General features: G+C 39.8%; 2 protein-coding genes across 6 annotated transcripts in view; one reads left to right on the top strand and one right to left on the bottom strand.

Annotated features, from left to right (window-relative positions):
* Positions 1 to 4,143, bottom strand: part of LOC124170497 (mediator of RNA polymerase II transcription subunit 25-like) — a 116,863-nt gene extending 112,720 nt beyond the window's left edge. For all 3 annotated transcript variants that reach the window (XM_046549255.1, XM_046549257.1, XM_046549256.1), the window contains exons 1-3: positions 3,683 to 4,143; positions 3,529 to 3,574; positions 2,371 to 2,495 (exon numbers count right to left, since the gene is read on the bottom strand). In XM_046549255.1, coding sequence (XP_046405211.1) covers positions 2,371 to 2,495; positions 3,529 to 3,574; positions 3,683 to 3,804 — 293 coding nt within the window. In that variant the 5' untranslated portion in view covers positions 3,805 to 4,143. The remainder of the gene's footprint in view (positions 1 to 2,370; positions 2,496 to 3,528; positions 3,575 to 3,682) is intronic.
* A 38-nt stretch (positions 4,144 to 4,181) lies between these two features.
* LOC124170498 (membrane-associated tyrosine- and threonine-specific cdc2-inhibitory kinase) overlaps positions 4,182 to 14,337 on the top strand; it is a 48,520-nt gene continuing 38,364 nt past the window's right edge. The window contains exons 1-2 of one of the 3 annotated variants that reach the window (XM_046549259.1): positions 4,182 to 4,227; positions 6,687 to 6,795. In XM_046549259.1, the coding sequence (XP_046405215.1) occupies positions 4,216 to 4,227; positions 6,687 to 6,795 (121 nt within the window). In that variant the 5' untranslated portion in view covers positions 4,182 to 4,215. Of the gene's footprint in view, positions 4,228 to 4,544; positions 4,846 to 6,686; positions 6,796 to 14,337 lie in introns of those variants that run through there. The other 2 variants (XM_046549261.1, XM_046549258.1) reach the window with 2 other exon arrangements.

Here is a 14,337-nt window from a genome sequence, read left to right on the forward strand (position 1 = left end):
TTGTTCACCATCCTCACCCGTTTCCCATCCTCCCCCTCCCCTCTTTCCTACCCAAGTATGCAAGGTGGAGTGGATGAGTGAGTCGGTGTGAGTGGAGGTCAGCCCCGTTGAATGGCCCAAGGTTTCCCCCTATTTTTTTGTGTATCTGTTGCGTGCGCATCGGAACCCCCTCACTCCCCGATGGGAGTGTATAAAAGCCGAACGCACCGAAGAAAAAAGAGAGAATTGTACATTGTGTTGCTGACTGTGCACTACGAGAAAAAGTGAGGCGAAAGGCAGCGATCGGCGTAAAAGACGGGAAGCCAAGTTGGAGGATCCCCTCTGAAATCCGAAGGTGGTCGCCAAGGAGGTTCCAGGGGCAGCCAGGCCGCGCACATTGCCGTCTCCGAGAAAATAGGAGGCCGCACAGAAATAGACGAGCCTGCATCCAGCCCGAACCACGGCACCAAGGAACGGAGTCATCCGGTGGTCATCCAGGTCACGTAAAGTTACATTGCCCTGACCTCAGTGATACCACCCTCGTGTCCGTGTACTTGTCCCCGTATGCAGCAATACACCACTGTTAAGGCACCTTGTGAAATTCATCGACGCCTCAGTGAACTTAGTCAGCAACGGAACTTAAATGTGCAATTGGGACAGACTTTATTACTTCCCAGATATTAAAAAGTGTAACGAAGTCTAATAATTGAAACGAGTCTGCTTAACGGCATATATTTTTGACTTTTGTTAAATATTTTTCATTATTATTATTTCATGGTAATTTCAAATGCCAAGTGCATAAATCATTTGTTATTTCATCCATTCATCACTAACCCAATCATTTTCACTCATCTGGTTAAATATCTCATGTAAGATGTTTCTTATTTTTGAATATATTTATGTGAATGCTGAATGAAAGGGTCCTTGCATTTCTTTGGGTATTCCTACGAAACCTATTTTCCTTCACCTGCCGCCGATCCGTCACGTGCCTTACCCCAATTCGGATCTCTTCACCACGAAATAAGCTGCGAACAGGAATCCCCCGCATTTATTGTAATGCTAAATTAAATCTTTCGATAAATCGTCCTGACTGGCAACGTAAGGAGGTTTATCATTTATGGGTGGTTTTCGCGGTTTTTCATCCGGGCAACCAACGTTGAACCATTACAATACAAAATTCCCTGTGTGATATAAAGCAGACGAAAGGGAACTCTTACAGCCTACGCCAACCTACTCCCCGACAAAACCCTTGCTGTATGGGGTGTTTCTTGCAATGATGCTTCTAGAGGCAGGTAATGAAACAGTGAAAGTGAAATTTCACTGTTAGAAATGACATGAGAAAATCTGTTGCTGGGCTTCAGTTTAATTAATTAAAAAATTCTCCATTCTCTCTCATGTTTTGCAGAAATTATTGAGAATGTTAAATCGATAAATTCATACTTGTAAGTTTCGTTGGCCTTAGGGTCCATCAGATGCATATGCTTTTTCATTTCTTTGTTGCATATATTACCCATGTGACACTCAAAATGGAACTTTTTTATACAACGGCAATTTTAATCACATCATTATGCATGCTAAGCAAACTTTTTAGTGTAGACAATGAAGATATTACATCGGATTATAGAAAAGGTCTTCCGAGGTAGGGTAGTTCTACCACCGTCAACCATTTTCATCTGCAGAAACAAATGCGATGTGTTATTTCACATTATTTCTGCGAAACAGTTAGGAACAATAACAATACAGCAATGCAAGCATTTGAGGCATTAAATAACAGCGATACAGTTTTATTAGTATCTTGAATTTTCAATGGGAAAGACCAAAATAATAGAATGATCACGTAAATGCATATGTACATAAAAAAGTGGCTTCACCGGTTGTGCATTGGGACAATGATTGACAAAGATATGCTTTGCATGATTTACATTCAGTACATCAATAATAAATTGAATGGCTAATTAGGGTAACAAAATTAAGTGATTCATAAAAGCATCCCCTTCATTTGGATGTAAGCTAAGGTGTATCAGAGAGGAATGTTTCCATCACCATACAGATCCCGTTCCTATGTATGTGTTGACAATAGGGTTATTGGCCATTATTTGCTCCACCTCCAGAAAAGCGACAATTCGCTATAAGAAGTGTTTATTTGAGCTGTATGGGGTCTCATTTTATCCAGGTTGCACAGCACATTTTTCAGCATAGAGTTAGAAATATAAGGCTAGATACAAATACTAAGTTTGCAGAATATCAGTCACCCTTGTCAGTTGCAAATGATAAGTATTTTAATCACATATCTTATTTGTATTAAAGCACAATTGCAAATAAATAATTACCATAGGATTACAAGAAAAATGTTAATGATATGGGAGAGCCAGAATACTCATAAAGACTCACTCTATTTTATCTAGTACATTCAGTAGTTTCTGAGGGCTGGTGTATGGTCCATAGCACTCACTGCTGGGACTTGGGAGACAGTCAGCAGCAAAGTATGTTACAATGGCATAGTTGATGTTGCTATTCTGTGAATATGGAAAAGAAGAGAAATTTTCACTGATTCTCATACAAAGCGTGCACAAGTATAGGTTCTAGAATGTTACATTTAGTCCTTCTTATCCAAAGAGCATAGGCAAGTGAAAGCAGAGGTGAAGAGGCATAAAAAATGGGTATCATAAAATAAGTAGATCTGTGTTTGAGGGTCATAACCTTCCATTCTTCTGCTTTAGAGTCTGCTATGCTAAGTGGGAATTGCTACACAGGCACACTAACAAGGCAGTCAAAGAAAATAAGCACACAGGTTACACTGGTAGTTGCAGCAACAAAAACCCCCTTGTTTTAATTAAATCCACCATTCCATTTATCGACCCCGCAACAGATCAGAGAGTACTCACCTACCCATAGGACAAACCAACCCTATACCATATTCATTCACCTTAAGAACTAAGTATTTCATAAATTTTCTCACATTCCAGGTGGCAATTACTCTTGTTTAACTTTGATCCCACCATAACAATCTAATAAAAGTAATAGAAATGAAATTAACTTGTATAATAAAAAGAGTGGACTGTCATTACTGGCTTGGAATAAAAAGAGTTCAAAAGTGATATTTCTTGCCAACTTATTTCTATTTGGTCCACAAGCTTATTTCACCCCAGAGAGCGTCATACGGTGTGTACACATGTAAATGTTTAGGCTCGTGACGCTGTTTTTAGGGCATTATGAAGATAAGAGTTATATTTTGATGAAATATTCTTTTGAGATAACTGTATCACCTGATGCAAACATTAGCTGCCACCTCCCCTTTGAACGCTAACTCAATCTATCTAATTCCACCGGCATCAAAGACTTTCAATGATTGGCTGACTGATGTCTAGCCAACTTATAATAATAACAATGTCAAGAGAATTTATTGAGAGATGACAGTATTTGCAGAATAGCCAGCCGGTGAGATTATGAACACTGAAATTCTGAAAAGGAGCCTCACAAACATCAATTACTTGCGTTAACGAAAACTGTAAAGTTAAGCAACTACAACAAATATACTGTTAGTCTTACCTCTGCAATATACTCCCGCTCTTCTACACTACCTTGGCTGAAATACCTGTAATAGTAAAACATGAATTGATAGTTGCGTCATGAGTAAAGTATCCAATAAAATAGGGAAGCTATCAGATTATAAAACGTATCGGAACAAGGAAAAATAACTCACTCTATGGTTGGAATAAGATAATTTGTCTTGATGTCATTGAGATATGCTCCATTTATTGCCGTCCCCTCAATCGCAAATACTATATCAGCTTGTAAGCTGTGATCAAAAGTTGCTATTACCATTTTGACTTAGTGTGCATGGACAGCACCGGCAGTGAATAATTGTCCAACCGGGTGGAAATAAAATGTTCGTTTGAAACCGTCACGAATTTGTATCACCTCTATCAAGATATCTCATTACGCCAAGGAAACTGGCAGAAAATAGGAATTATCTGGTGACATAAAACACTTGAAATTTTCTACGGAGGCTCCCTACTTTCATTTTCACAGCCACGAACATGACAGGAGCACACCAGTCACCAATCTATCAATAACAAAACATCACTAACACCACCGGCCGATACCGCCACCGCGACCAACTATCTGAGCTACGCAGATCGCGCGGCGGCGTGGGGCGTGGGTGTGTTGATAGCAACCATAGCAACGTTGGATGCGACCTCGCAAGGACGGTGGGGATGGTGGTGGTGCGGTGGTATGGTTAAGGAGGTCAGTATGTACGGTTGGTGTACGGTCATGGTATCTTGGTGTAAGTATTTTGTAATTTAGAGGAACATCTTCATTAAGGTGACATTTACGGCTTCAGATCTTATTCTATTAGCCTTGGTCATAGGTGGACGTAACATTGGCAACGCTGTGTAAATTTACACCTTAGGCGCCCATTTATGACAGGGTTTTGAAGGCATTCCGCTAATAGTTTCCAATTGCGCATGCGCAGCCACATAAATGAGGGTTGTGACGCCACTGATGATGAGCAAGTTTGTAACTCTTCATGAAAACGTTTTGATGCTAGGAAGCAAGAGACATCCTGGCACCCCCTTGGGCATTTGTGCCATCACGCATCTATGCAATATCGCAATATCATGACAACAAATGAAGAACGCAACCAAGATTGTTAAATATCCGTTGGTGGTGGTGGTCAGGTGGTGTCAATGTTTTCAATGTAGTGAAGTTAGCAGTATGATTTTTATCATTCCAATTAGATGCGGACAGGATTTCTGATGTATACATCGCCAGGCGAATGCCTCTCAAACTGAATAGTGCTGGAAGTACCTTCCACCTGTGGATCAAACGCTTAAAATGCATGAGGTGCTTACCACGAAAGAGGTTAGTTGATGTATTCCTTCCGCTAGTGTTAATAGACCGGAGGTAATATTACTATGGTAAAATTTACATAGTGTAGGACGTATATTAATACTGAATTTGTATGAAATTGCATGAGGTTAGATGTATTGAAGCTTTATCAATTTGAAAATTAAATGCTGGAATAGTATTTTTTGACTGCCTATTCTGATTTCGCCTTTGATGTACGTAAATGAATTTGCCTCATGGAAGCAGTCGTAGAAATCCGTGTTGAACCACCTTCTTCAACTTTGTTCTTTTCCAACGAATGGATATCCTGTGGGTGTTGAATTTTTTTCTCTCGTTGATTCAACATGAATTATAGATTCCTCTTAAGTTTCGCATCTTACGTGATTCGTAGAAATGTTCACCGTACCACCCTTAAGAAATCAACGAACAGTTGTAATTTTATGAATTTTAATGCTCTTATCATTTCACTTCTTAACGCTATAGGTTATCCTAGCAATCGAATACTTGATTAATGCATTGATGGATCATTGTATGAAGAATTTAACACAAAGGAGTTGCATGTGTATGCTTTAGGGCCTTATTTTTTCCTTATGATTAATTAATGAGAAGCTCCTCAAGGGATAGAAGCTCACTGACCCTAGTGAGACACTATTAGGACATGATTTGCTTGTCTCTGTGCTGTCCTATGCCATCACTTTTGAGGGGTATTGGCTAAAAATAAGAGAATAGCATGGAAAAACCCAGTGAGTCAAGTGTCTCACAAGTTAAATGTTCAAGGATCAGTGTGATTTTGTGGAAAGGTAACTGGATTGTGCTGCATATGTGTGGCGCAGATCCCAAGGTTTAATCAGTAAGGCTCAAAATCTTGCAGTGCCTGCTCAGAAAGAGAGAGACAGAGAGCCGATCCAAACAAATCCATCTCTATCTTATGTCCCAGGCTGTATTCTTGGACAAATCCTGGCTCCTGTGGCTGATATTACTGTCTGATTAGCAACCTGCATGTTGTTTGTAACCAAATTTACCAGATAAGAGACAGTTTCTCACCTCCTTCGTCACCGCCAGTGAGACAGTCTGAGATCGACACCATCCTTATCGCCCACATGCATTAAATTGACCAGAAGGAGACTTTCATTGTGCATCAATGAGCATGTAACAGTGCGTACAGTGTACTAAGTGTACAGCACCAAGCTAGGTTATCTCAGATCCTTTGGGCGGAGGGAAACACAAATCCAAGTGTGAAAGCAGAGAAGCTCTCTCCAAATTTCCTTAGCTTATGACGTATCAGTAAGAGAGCTAACACTGTCAAGGGATTTTTTTTCTGGCAGGTCACATACATGTTCTGAATATCTGCTGATGTTTTGATGGGCAGCATGTTGAAACTTAGGTAAAAATGTATTATGTGACCCAACGCCTAATCTGAGTAGAGTTCCATGACATAATGTACAGAGAAAGGTTTCAAGAACGCTCACTAGATATCCTCAAATCCCAAGGAAGTTTTTTATTGTACACCAATGAAATGAAAAAAATATAATATTACTGTATGAATTAACATACCTACTTTTCATGATGTGTTACCTGCTTATAACTACGTCACTTGATTCCATTTGAATGAAAAATATGGAGATGCATCAAAAATTATGTAACCCAATTTCTTGTATAGTTATAATTGCTGCAATTCTAGATAGCATATAAATTGTTAGCTAAACCAAATTTTTTTATAACTATTTGGCAATGGTGATCAATTACAATTATATTTCCCCATTAAAACATTTTGCTTGAATAGAATGTCATGGTATGGTATTATATTATACATTTTCACTGGTTCTGTGTTTACATGTGTTATGTTGGAATTTCAGGATTCAGTCCTCCCAGAGAGGAAGCCAATGCCAGGGCGTCCAAGGAAGAGCAATTCAACATGGACATCTGCTGCTGGTGCTCAAGCCATATCTTTACTTGGTGCTGAGAGTATCCTTTGCAAAAAAAACCTGAGGGCTTATATTGCTCATTCCATTCACTTGAATTATCCCATTATATTATGAATATTTATTTTACCTCTTTGTTTTTTTAAGTTACTCCTAACAAGGAGACATTGCGAGAGTGATGTTTGGGATCTGGATGCCGATGTTATTTTCTGAAATTATATATGTAATGTAGAAAAAGTGTCACGGCTTTCTTCCACATTAGCCCGGGTTCGAGAGATATTCACATGTAAAGATTTCACGCTCCATGACTTCCCCAGAGTAATCACTCATCCTAAGTACCTTGGTGGCGGTGCGGGTTAGGGCATTTGTCCAGTGCCTATTACTGCGTGCATTCCGGGTTTGAGTCCCGGTATGGGTCAATATTTTCCTTCTTATAATTTTAGATATCAGTGTTACATCCACTTTCATGATATTTAATTATCATATTAGTTTATGGATTTAAATGGAACTCTGAATTGTGCCTTACCACATGAATTTCCAGATAATGTGCTCATTTCCGCAGATTTTAATACATATTTTGGTGAGCAATGCCCTTTCTTTAAATCATAGTAATTTTTCTTTGCGCAATTGGATATTTCTTTTTTAAAGAGGTTACCCACGTAGAACTTGCTGTGGCAAAAAAGTCGGGAAAATATGCTGATTGGCCGCCGAGAGTGCCCACTCCTGCAAAGTCCTCATTGGCACCAATTTACACCTCTGTCTCGCATCCGTTAACCGATCTTACACTCATTCATCAATCATTTGCAGTTTTTTGAGGCTTCTCTTTCAATGTCTTTCTTCCATTTCTGTAGGAACCAGTATTTTACGACTTCAACATTTTTATTCAAAATATCATTTCCACTGGGCTTTCCCTCCATTAAACTTTTTCCGCAGCTAACCCACTGTCTCCCTAATGACCTGTCTTCTAGCGTCCTTCGAAGAGTTCCATCCCAACAACTCTCCTTCCACAGCTGACCCTCAATAATCCCTGAATGAGGTGCTGAGGCCCAATGGTGTGAAAAGCTAAACAAAGAAGAGTAAAAACAAAAGTTCGAAAGCTGAACAAAGAAGACCTCAAAAATGGGTTGAGTAGGTGGAAAGCAGGGTCTTGAAGGGCCTTGAAGGGTAGGACTGAAAACAGGCTATGGTCAGTAACTGAATGTGAGGATAGCCTATGGTGTTTATTTGGTCATAAGAAATAGTTCAGTTTAGAAATATGCAAGAGCCCGTGGTAGCACTGGCTGGGGCGAAGATGAGCACATCACCCGAGAATTCACGTGTAAGTAATTCTATAAGTCCTCAAATTTGCATGGTAAGGCACCAATTGGAGTTCCATTTAAAATCCATACAATAATATGATAAATTAAAAAAATAGGTAGCCAAAATATAAACAAAGGGGAATGATTTGTGACAGAGATTTCAAAATTTTAAGACAGAAAAAAATTAGACTTTACCGGGACTCTAACTTGGGACGCAAGCAGCAATAGTCTCTGGAAGACGCCCTAACACGTGCCGCCACATAGCCACTGGACATTAAGTGATTACTTGAGCAAAGTCATGGCACGCAAAATCTTTACATGCGAATATCTCTTGAACCCGGGCCTATGTGGAAGAAACTGTGGACTGTGACACTTTTTCTGCCTTACCTATATAGTTTCAGAAAATAACATCGGCATCCAGAATTCGAGCATCACTCTCGCAATGTCTCCTTGCAAGTCCTTACTCTTACTTTCTTTTTTTGCATGATACCTCCCATTATGCAGCAATGGAATGTTTCTTTTCATCCTTTTAAAGTGAAATTTTACAACACTTATTAGCATTTAATTTTAAGTGATTCCATTTTCCCTGTTTATCTTCTCCCAACCTTATTTGTTTGTTTTGCCTCCATCCCACCTGCATCAATTGTGGCAGCTTATGAATGAAATTTTGAGCTGATTGTTGACTATCCTCAGCAATACAGTAAACTCTCGGTTATACGAAGCATGATATTAGGAAATTTTTGATAATAGGAAGTGAAATTATGGTCCTTGTGGTAAATACATGTCGCTATATGATAATACGAAATGTTTTTAAATTACAAACATCGGATTCGGTTCCCAGGAGCAAATGGAATTTGTCTATATGAACTACGGCAAAAAAATTGTCAACAAAACTAGTTATTCCGGCGAAAGCAGCAAAAAAATCAGTACTTCTTATTGTGGTGCATCAAAACGTGAAATCGTAAATGATAATGCAACTTTGGAGGGAAAGGGTTTGCCTAATAAACTCATGGTAGGAATTGAGGGGAAGTAGGAATTCAGCATAAATATTGTAGCTGACACAATTTCCCTATTTACGTGCATACTCAAAAACATCGCTTTGACAATAATTCGTAGTTTAACATGTGAGGAAGGTGGTGCGGGGTATTTCTTACACCCCTACTTAAACCCTACATAATTGAATCATACCAAAAGAATGCTGCAAGTCCATGAAATTGCTCAAATTTCAACATTGTTGCAAAAAGTAAATAAGCAACCTTGTGGCACCACTTTTCAAATCAACAGTTGGAAATGAGATGACAGAAGAGAATTAAGTCGCTGAATGATAGAGGAAATATTTTTAATTTTAGAGACAACGTTACGGAGGGGGGATAGGTCGGGGAAAATACAGCGGTTGTCAACAACTAGGTGGAAAGATGTAGAAAGAATAACGCAGATGTTATAATACTTTACACAAGCCCATATTGAGGGCAAAATGGTTCCTTTATTGACAATCTGAACAGGGATTTGACAATTCTGTGCATTTTGCATAATTACCTTGCTATCTATTCATGAGGGAGGTGGTGTCTCGCTTTCTTTCGTCCTGGAAGTGCTGATTCGTAAGGTTGACTTAAGGTTGAGTTGTAAGATGGGCTTGACCTTAATTCATGAGAGAATGTGCGAAGGACTTCAGTCAGAGCTTAGCGAGTGTCTAAGCAGCAAACAGTGGAGTAGAAGCAGAATCCGGGGCTAGACATGACAGCAGTGATGACGAAGAGGAAAGTGAGTAGGAGTATCTTAAATATAGGGCTCTATTTACCATCAATTTATTTTGCTGGCCAATCATAATGAAGAGGCATTTCCAACTCTAACCATGAACTTTCATGTAGCACTCCTACCCGTTCCCCCATTATGAGAAATCTTTCTTTCCAAAACCTCTTGTATACTCTCTCCTACTGCCTTCTGCTGATCTTCCTGACACCCAACTTACCGTATAAGCGTATGTAAGAGGCGCACCCCTATGTTGAGCATCGAAGCTATGAAGAAAAAAATTTTGCGGCATTTTTTTAATACTATCGCACGGTGTTGCAGAGGTATATTCGACAGTTATTGAATTTTCCTCTTTTAATTAATATTTTTTATATTAATATATTAATTTTGATAACTGCGGCGGAAATAGCGGCATAAGAGTAGAAAGAGTTCCGATCCTCTCTTCGCATACGCCGTTGCTCTACGATGCTTGTCCTATTCACGAACAATTTTGTTTAAATGCTCTCGCAGGAGTATTGCAATAGAATTGCAGCCGTGGAAAATTTTAAGGCAATATACGACAGGCACATAGCATGAACCTTCCCAAGAGCTTGGGCAACAATCTGGGCAATCTCAGCGCCGTAGGATAATAACCACGTCGTAGATTTAATGAAGCCTATTTCGGCCCTCCATCAGCCAATGCCTCTGCTGTTTTTTTTCCTTACCGAGACCCCACAGGAAAATAGGAAAAACATCAAGTTACAGGGGAACAATGGAAACGTGTTTCATCCCCACCCCGTCTCACCAACTGACCTTGATCGATCTCCCAGTTTATGGAGGCCAAATGCTAGGTGAGTCATCTACTGAGCCCGAAGATATCTCGATAGCTTTCAATAATTGTATGACACTCACAAGGTTCAAAAAAAGAAAGAGATCTAACGCGACGCATATCTGACAGAATTTAAGTTTTTTCAGCTCTAATTGTTTGACACAAAGATTTATAGTTACAACAAGGCTACTTACATTCAAAATAGACAAAACAGGACAATTTCGGAAGAAAAAAGCGTAGCATAAGCGCATTCAAACAAGACGAGACGGACTGGAAACTTTAGGCTACGCAAACTGCATATATCACATTGCAGCGCCTTCGCCCCTTCACTTTGAAGGCAACGACGTCAAATGCAAGATCGGACGTGTTCTTCTCGTGCTCCTTCGCTCATAGCCTCGTAGCTTGAAATACGGAGGGGAGGGAGCGCGCTCCTTCCCCTCCGTATTTCGTTGCTTGCTTCGAAGACGGAGGGATCGCGCTCCTTCCCCTGAACCTCTCCTTCCGCACTCTTCACTTATAAGCATTTCTGATTTCTTCCATCCACAATTTAGTTCAACAATGAACACACTCGTTCGAATTTTTTAAAGAGCAGGTTTTAATACCAATATAATTTTTAGTTCCAATAATCCTCATATTAGCGTCTGAAGATGATTTTTGGAAAATCAGGTCTTCAGCGTAATGGAAATTACTCAGCAAGACAGATATTTACTATTAACCAGGTATGTCCTTCAAAACTATGGAAATTACTCAGCAAGACAGATATTTACTATTAACCAGGTATGTCCTTCAAAACTACGCGTTTCTCTACACTTGATAAGCGATTACTATATGCAGTATAAATACCGCGGGATGCCCAGTAGAAGCAGTAAAAGCGCACCCTCCGGAGCGAAAAACCCTGCGCGATCTTCCATGTTCACCTCTGGTGTACCGATGTGACGGCGCGATGCTTACAAGAAAAGCAAACAGGAGCATTTTAAAAATACGTCACTAAGGGAGAAACTCCCCTGCCTGCCGCTTGTTTTTGGCCCAGGGTTTCAGATGACTGACTCACACTGAAAACCAAGGCCACTCAGTTCCCCTTAGACTTGCGACCGGTGAAGTGGGAGGGAAGATAAGAAGTTTGTGTCAGAGGCGCACCCTCATTTTCGGCTGCAATTTCTAGGAAAAAAGGTGCGCCTCTTACACGCGCTTATACGGTATGTATCCCAAACCCCCCTCCACTGGCATTTCTCCCCATCCCTACCATATCCCACCCCTCTTGGATGATGGAGCTTGAGTGCATCCAAAAAAACATGGCTCCCAAATGTAGTCTCAGGCAAGGCTGAAAGCCCTTAACCCACCCCTCTTCCTCCCACCTGCTATGCTTTTCTTCATCCTGCCCCCACTTCCTCAACCAGGCAGCACCCATCCCATTCTTATTTACTCCATCCAATGGTAATGTTCTCTGTGCTTGTCTCTACTGGCAACGGGGATAAGTCTCTAACTTTAGAGTGGCTGGAGAAATATATTTTATTATCGGGGAAATGAAGAGGAAAACTTTGCTATCCACATTCATTTTATTGGCTACGATACATGTTTTGTCATTTATTGACATGTTTTTAGCCTGTACTTGCTCCCGTGAGACTTGGTGGGTTTGCATGCCCTACCACTTGGTTCACGCAAAGATACGGATGGGCTACCTATCTCACCAATTCTGTAACTGACCCTAATCATTTTAGCCAAGTTAGGCATCATGAGTCGCATATTGGGCAAAACTAAACGAAACACTTACTTTTTTTAATCAATTATTTTATGTTCATGGGATGAAAAAATTATCAATCTGCTACATATTTGAATAGATTGAGCCAAAACCTGGCGTCAATCTGAAATTATGAGCTTATTATTTGGTTTTGCCAGCCTACTACATATAAACATTATCAACAAACTTAAATAATGCCAGATGCCAGAAATATATCATGTTTTGGGCTGATTATTTTCTAAATATCGTGTAGATTTAAAATTTTGCCATGTTGTTTAATTTCGTGAACTCTTGAAAATTATACATCAACACTTATGGCCATATTTAGTTATCGTGTATCATTCTTCACTGTATTTAAAATGATGCTATGCGACGCTGATATGGGATAAAGATTTTTTTAGTTTTAGCTGTAGCAATAGGCATGCCATAAATGGAAATAAATATTAGTGCAGAAGGGAGAAAGAAAAAACAGAATAATGATAGAGTTAAATTCTCCTCGGGTTCCTGTCTGGGTAGGGTGCTCCATCTACCTCTCTGCCATGGATTCAATTGATGACTTTACCATCATCGTCAATGCCTATGATACCTACCAGGTGTGACGTGCTGAGATAATAAAATTGTCTCTAACGGAAATAATAAGCCCGGCATTAAGGGGGCGCCCTAGCGTTTGAATTTCCCGATTTAACGGCTCACGAAGGCCTCTAGCCGTAGCGCCGGAATATGGAGACCGAAGCCGAAGCGCCTCGAGGGAGAGAAAGGGTGGGGGGGGGAAGGCAACTCCCCTCCCAACTTCACCCGCGACGACTCCGAGGAGAAATTTGATACTCAGGATAAACTTGATACGGGTCGTTGGAACAGGGTTCGCAGTCGGAATTGATATGTGACACCTAAGTGGCGGCGAGCCAATTAAAAATATTAGAAGCCAATTTCTGGTTTCTCTCTCATGCGCTGAAAAAATAGGCCTGTGAATGCGAAGGTCCTTTTGAGGTAACACCTTTTACGAAATTGTTGGCGATGATATCTTCATTACGTAAACTGGCATGTCGTCAACATAACACCGCCGACCTCGGTGACGGCAGGAAAATGTCCTCGCCTGCCAAACAAGAAATCGCGGGTTCGAGTCCCGCCTGGGTAGGATTCCCCTATCCAGGGCTTGGTTGTTCGTGTAAATAATTGTTGAACTTTTTGAACACTCAATACAAAATGGCTCAATTTGAGGTGTATTCAGTGGTTTTGGAATAAAACAAAATGAAAAAAATTTCAGCATTGAATTGTGGTTTATGATGTTATTTTAACGGAATGTAGAGTCATTTTACGTAATGAAGACATCATCGCTCGCAGTTTTCGAAGCGGAAGGGTAAAACGGGTGGCAAACGAAAAGTGGAGAGGTTTCTCATTTGATATATACTTACGTGAAATATATTCAACTAACATAATTAATTATTAATAAAATGTAACAATATATGCCAGCTAGCTTGCTTGAAAATCACACTTGGATGCGAAAAGCAATGGTTACTTGAGTTAGAGCTAGAAATATTTGTTTATTAACACCGATGAAAAGAAGCAATAAAACAGAACATGAAGGAAAAAAATCCGTAGGAGAGCCGAAACCTGCATTTCAAGACAAAAGTAGTACTTAATTAATAGTAGAACTTTGTGTCATCATTTTTTCTGATATAGCACTGATCAGAAATCACCTCGCAAACATTTTATATTTTGAAAATGCAATGGAAAGCATGAAATTATATATGAACCATTATAAATTAACAAAAGTATTTAAATCATAAGAAAAAATCAAGAAAAAGTTCACCAGCTCCACAACTAGTTTTCATTTGCATTCAAGGGAAAAGTTGACCCCTTATCATCACTTAATCTTGGCAATGTTGCTATGATGCGCGAGGCTGTGTGGTTCAGAAGCCTTTGAAGGTCCACTTTAAATTTTTTTCTTCCACTGATGTCCCCTCTGTGTATGAAGATTTTTTTTCGTCTAGC

Source organism: Ischnura elegans, chromosome X, assembly GCF_921293095.1.
Source record: "Ischnura elegans chromosome X, ioIscEleg1.1, whole genome shotgun sequence".
NCBI classification, from domain to species: Eukaryota; Metazoa; Arthropoda; class Insecta; order Odonata; family Coenagrionidae; genus Ischnura; species Ischnura elegans.